This window comes from Oryzias latipes, chromosome 9 (genome assembly GCF_053564925.1).
Source record: "Oryzias latipes strain Hd-rR chromosome 9, Olatipes_Hd-rR_3.1".
Classification (NCBI taxonomy): Eukaryota; Metazoa; Chordata; class Actinopteri; order Beloniformes; family Adrianichthyidae; genus Oryzias; species Oryzias latipes.
Genome location: NC_136245.1, coordinates 1,624,077 through 1,630,150, shown reverse-complemented (window position 1 = coordinate 1,630,150; position 6,074 = coordinate 1,624,077). Strand labels below are relative to the sequence as shown.

Below are 6,074 nucleotides of genomic sequence, written 5' to 3'. Positions count from 1 at the left end.
AACAGTGAGCTTTGGGGATTCCACCTCTGGAAGAACTGAAACATGTTTATTTTTTTGCAAAAAACCTCAAAGTAAAAACGTTAACGCTAGATGACCCAACTCCCAACGTTCAAGTGCCTAGGATAGCACAAGGGTTACCATTGGGAGTTGGGTCATCTAGACCCGCTAGACAGTGCTCTGAACCTTTTTTCTTCAAAGATTTGTGATCTTCACTGGTGTCCATGGATTACATGAAATCTTTCCACCTTTATCCACCTTTGTCATGGTAGGGAGAACACCTCAATGGAAGGGGGGAGGGGGGGGTCATCTAAGATAGCACAAGGGTTAAATAGAGTCAGCGGAGCAGCTTCTTGAGGAAACAGTTGGTCAGATTTGAGCTGCCTCTGGGCTGTGATTGTTTCTGCGTCGCTGTTTTCACATTTCGCTTTAGATTTTAGTTTACAACAAAAAGCAAATCATGCTGTCCGTAAAGATAACCGTCTGGACGTTTCTGTCGGTCTGACTGATGTAACTAGCTGCAGTTTTCTGTCGGTTAAACCGAAGCCTCCATCTGTGAGAGTCGGAGTATAAAGACGAGGCAGATTGAAAACTCATTTTCTGATCAGTCCGTCATCGAGGCTTAAGTGCAGCTCATCCCACCTGCAAACCCTTCTTTTTTAAGCTGAAGTTATTTTAGTTATTCCTGTGTAGAAAGTGGAAATGCGGGTGGGCCGCCTCCTCCCCTGATGACAGCTCCTCTGTGACCCTGAACAGGATGAAGGGGTTCGCTCCGCTTTGTTCTCACAAACGTTTAGAAAGCATAAGTCTTACATTAATTGTTAGTTGATTTACATGAGCTCACTTTAGGAGTTATAGGAGCTACTGAAGGACTCACGACACGCTTTCATGCTGTTATCCAGCCACAGAAATTCAGTCTTATGAACTGTACAACTCTGCACTTTTTACGATTCACAAAGGTTTGTCACTACATTAGCAAACAGTAGTAATCCTTACCTACTTCTCCTAAAGTCTATTGAAGTCGCTGCTAATCAAGTAACAAAGGTGGGGGGAGCAAAGACGTAAAACAGACCTGTCAATCATTTTTGTGTCCTTGTGAGTCAATTAAAAGTCCAAATTATAGTTTGTGATTTTGAACAGCAATCAGTAATTTTCTGAAACCCTAGTGGGTGGGGTTTGGTCCCACACAACCTGAAGACCATTCCTCACAATAATCTGCCTCTCAAATGCACACAGAGGTTGGTGGCCTGAAGAGTTCATCACTTTTCAGAGCCGCTGAATTGAAACGATGTGGTACTCTGTGGTCTTCAGACCTAATGAGGAATGTTTCACCCCTTTCTTTTCTTCTAGTGATGGTTGCAGGAGAGATTACCGTTTGTGAAGCGCTGAAGCTGGTAAGTCATGCAGCTTTGTGCCTGAACTGTCACTGCTTGGCTTTTGATCGGGTCCTCGTTTTGCTTTGACACGTTTTCCATTTGAAGATAAACGACAGACAAAAAAAGCAGCTACAAGATCACAAAGTCTGCGTTTATTTGTATTCATCTCATCTTAAATATCACCTGCTGAATGAACACTGCTGTATTTCACTAACTGACCTCCTGGTTCTTCAGTTCAAAAGGAAAAACTAAAAAATGCAAACAGCAATTGATGCAGATACTGAGGAGGTCTCAGAAAGTATTCCTGGAATAGCCATTTTTAGTTTTCCATTGTGCAAATCTCTGCAGAGTCCAACCAGCAAACCGCCAGCTAATCTTTGGGCGGGGGATCAACCCTACTTGACCACAGACAGTGTTGATGTCGTACATCCCCTCCCGGCTGTGAAATCCACTCTAACCAGTCCAGGACCCTGAATCAACCACCAGGAAGTCAATGTGGTCCTTCTCTTTGGTCTTAAAGGCTTCTGCAATGATCCGCGCTGCATCCTTGTGCTCCCGACCCCTCATGGAAACACCGTTGACCTCCAGGATGACATGGCCCACCTTCAGCTGGCCACAGTTATAAGCGGAGCCTCCCTTCTGTCAACAGAACATTGGGGGAAACAATTAGGTGTATGTGGAGCGACAGGAGGATTCACACAGCAGCACAATGGATGCATTTTTTTCCAGCCGGAACATCAGAGATAGCTGCTGATCAAAATGAAGTTCTTCTGCCACAAATTCTGCTCAGTTCAGTTTATTTACCACCAAAGAGCTGCAACTGAGCTGGATTAACCCTTGTGCTATCCTAGGCACTTTAACGTTGGGAGTGGGGTCATCTAGACCCACTAGACAGTGCTCTGAACCTTTTTTCTTCTATGATTTGTGATCTTCACTGGTGTCCATGGATTACATGAAATCTTTCCACCTTTATCCACCTTTGTCATGGTAGGGAGAACACATTAATGGAAGGGGGGGGGGTCATCTGGACCCCACATGATAGCACAAGGGTTAACTATGGATGCTGGGAAGCGCTCCTTCCAAACATTTCAGATTACTGCAAACCAATTTAGCTCAGAACATTACTATAACAGCCAAACTGCCCTAAAGTCCGTTTTATTCAAGATTTAACTGTGTTTTAGCAAAAACCCATTGAAGACACGAGTAAAGAAGGTCTTTCCAAACCTTTGGTCTGTATTGTACATTTCCTGATGTTTGCTCTGCACTTTCTTAAAGTTGATTCATCAGCCACGACTTACATTTTCTGCATGCATGGATGAAAACTGGTCATACACGAGTATACGTGGAAGAAGTGAGAAAAGTTGAGGTTTTTATGTGAAATTTTCACAGAAGTGAGCTACAGTCCAATAATATTCATGGTCTCTGTATATACTATGTATTCATTATTTTTTTTTCCCATTCATTTTTAGTCCCTTCCAGGGTCACGGGGCTGCTGGAGCCTATCCCGGCTACTTATGGGTGAAGGCAGGGGACACCCTGGACAGGTCACCAGTCTGTCACAGGGCCACAATCACACACACCAATTCACACCTAGGGACAAGTTAGAGTCACCAATTTAGCATGTTTTTAGATGGTGGGAGGAAGCCGGAGTCCCTAGAGAGAACCCACACATGCAAGGGGGGAACATGCAAACTCCACACAGTTCTGGTTCAGGTCCCCCAGCTGGGACTTGAACCAGGGGCCTTCTTGCAGTGAGGCAAGAGCGCTGACCACTGCACCACCGTAAGATACGCATAAACTGTGTAATTCTCAACCGACCAAAAATGCTGAACAGCTAAAAGACAAATTCACACAAAGACCCGTCGGCTGAAACCCTCGACGGACAACTGCGTGCAAGAAACACGTATGAATGACGTTTGTCACGCATGGATCGTGAAAGACGGAAATTTCATACATGAAAATGCACAAAATGTAGGTAGTGGCTGTGGGACACAATTTGAGAGTCCAGTGCTGACAAGCGGACTCAGAGCGTCCCGATGACACCTTTTCCATGACTGCTTCTGAATTCTGGGTTTACTTCCAGACCTGGGGGCCGCTGTGGCCTGAAAAACTGAAAAGCTTGTTCCACAGAGTTACTGCTCAGGCAAACGGCCGACAGCACAGGGAATTCAACTTCTAAGATAAATACACATCTGAAATTCAAATAAGGATGACCTTTCCCTGCCGTTCAAGCAAATATTAGTCTGCATGAGAAGATACACAGATTCATGCAGTAAATATCAGTACTCAGACAAGAAGCCAGGCTGTTTGAATTCACGTGAAAGGGGAACATTTAACATTTTCAGTTAAAATAAAGTGTGATAGCATTAATCATTTGAACATACCATACAGGTACCTGTTATCTTAGCCACAAATCCAATGCTGAGTTTAGTGGTTAAAAGAGAAAAAAGTACAGCTAACATGTTTCTTTTTTTCTTCCTTTTCTCAGAAAGCTGCCCAACTTCAGAGTCATTCAAATGTTGATGAATACTTCATGAGTTTACCAACATAAATGGTCTCAAGCACAATGTCTTTTGGTCAAATTGCATATTTAACCTGAAGGGTGACGATGCGTGGCAATGGCTGACGCGTGTTAGCTCCTCCCTCTATGGCGATGCCCAGAGTGTCAGCGTTTTTCAGCACACGCACCAGGACGGCGGCGGGTCCCAGAACAGGTGAGGCTGTCTGTGAAGACACAGAGGAAAGAGAAAGACCTCAGTCACTGGACCTGCTCGTCGTGTTTGGATGCTAGATGGAACTAGATGGTTGCAGAGCTCTCAGGATCATCAGACTTGACGATTTCTCTCACTCTTTTCCGATTTACTGCCAGTGTTTAGTTAAGTTGAAGGATTCTACTTTGTGTTTGCATACAGATACAAATGAGAAAAAAGGTGAGTGTTGATTATGATTTGGCGTCAAAACAGATGTGTTGACATGGAAAGCCACCTCAGGACAGAACGAGCTGGTAGAGATGAGAGGCGAGCAGCATGGTGAGCAGTGACGGCAGCGGGAAAGCCTCACTTGTCTCGTGGCCCCTGAAAAGGATGCGAAGGTCCCTGACTGTTCCAGCTGGCCCTGCAGGTTCTTGCTGGGTCGAGGGCTCCCGTCCTTACTAAGAGCTCCTGCCTCTGCTATATCCACCCCACTGTCCTCACTCAGAGTCTGCCCGCTGTCTGACAGCTGAGACAAGGTGGCTTCTGGGGGGGGACAGACTCATGTTAGGATTCAGCAAAGCACACAAGGCTCGGATTTTACACATCCACACTGACGGAGATGATTTACTTAGTTGCTGTCATTTATCATCGCAAAGAAAATATTTCAAGATACATAACACAATTACACAATAACCAAATGATGGTAAAAACCGGAGGAGGACAATATTTACAGTGAATTCACAAAATTACTTTTTGAAAAATGAGTCACAGTTTGATGCTTTTGCTATTTCCTTACACCAGTTTCACTTTGCTTTACTACAATCTGCCACTTCCAGCCACATGAAATGATTTAAAAACTATTTCTGTCCGTTGTCATCTACGTGTTCTTCTTTAAAACAATATACAGACCCAAAAAAAACACAACTGCAAATCAGAGAAAGTTTGTGTGCTTTTGCAATACTCAGTTTCATGGTAAGTTTGAACTCAATCTTCTGAGGTCAGTAATATTATCCCTTGTGCTATCTTAGATGACCCCCCCCCCCCTTCCATTGAGGTGTTCTCCCTACCATGACAAAGGTGGATAAAGGTGGAAAGATTTCATGTAATCCATGGAGACCAGTGAAGATCACTAATCATTGAAGAAAAAAGGTTCAGAGCTCTGTCTAGTGGGTCTAGATCAGGGGTCACGACGGTATGAGTGGTTCGAGTGGCATGAAGGGCGCCACTAAAAACCTCCTACCCCCCCCCCCAAAAAAAAAAAAACAACAACAACAAAAACAAAAACAAAAAAACCCCATACAATTTGACGACATCTTTTTGTGTGCCCTATTTTTTTTGCTCATTTTAGACACAAAAACATGCACGAATCTTCTAGACTCGTATTACAGGGGGGGTCAAACTCAGTTGCAGAGGGGGCCTAAATACAAAACACACTTTAGGTTGCAGCCAAACAAGATAAACATTTATTGAACACACTAAAGCTAAACTTTTAAACCTTTAAAACTTTAACTTAACTTTTAAACATAAATGTGAATAAAAACAGACAGGAACATTAATCCAGAATAACTTTTTTTATCTTTTCTGGCCTGCGATCTACACTCATGTCCTTGAAGATCGACCGTAATGAGCACCCCTGATCTACACATTTTCGCAAAATATACGTTATTGAAAAAGGTGAAAAATATATTAACCGTTAGATATTTTAGGGGCCCGAGCGGACAAGTGAAAAATAAAGTCTTGTGGTCCGTACTGCTCGAGCGAGCTGGACCGGGGCCAGCGGACAAATGGACAATTGTCGAGCCCTGAGTGTGTGTCTTTAGTCCTGATTGTCTCTTTGGTCCTATGTGTGTCTCTGGTCCTGTGTGTGTCTTTGTGAAACGTATCAGAGGGATTTGATTATTTAAAAACCTGTTATTGTGAAAATCATGTTTAGGTCTCATAAAACATTAAAAACTAAATTACAGAACTCATCACTGGGATAACTCCTAAAATATTTGGCATTGTAGAA

At 43.4% G+C, this 6,074-nt stretch overlaps 1 protein-coding gene across 2 annotated transcripts in view; it reads right to left on the bottom strand.

The window, feature by feature from the left end:
- Positions 1–1,503: 1,503 nt before the first annotated feature.
- The window catches only part of LOC101156094 (whirlin), a 42,146-nt gene continuing 37,575 nt past the window's right edge, over positions 1,504–6,074 (bottom strand). Inside the window, exons 9-11 of one of the 2 annotated variants that reach the window (XM_011479825.4) lie at positions 4,359–4,609; positions 3,969–4,097; positions 1,504–2,012 (exon numbers count right to left, since the gene is read on the bottom strand). In XM_011479825.4, the coding sequence (XP_011478127.1) occupies positions 1,827–2,012; positions 3,969–4,097; positions 4,359–4,609 (566 nt within the window). In that variant the 3' untranslated portion in view covers positions 1,504–1,826. The remainder of the gene's footprint in view (positions 2,013–3,968; positions 4,098–4,358; positions 4,610–6,074) is intronic. The other variant, XM_020706348.3, reaches the window with a different exon arrangement.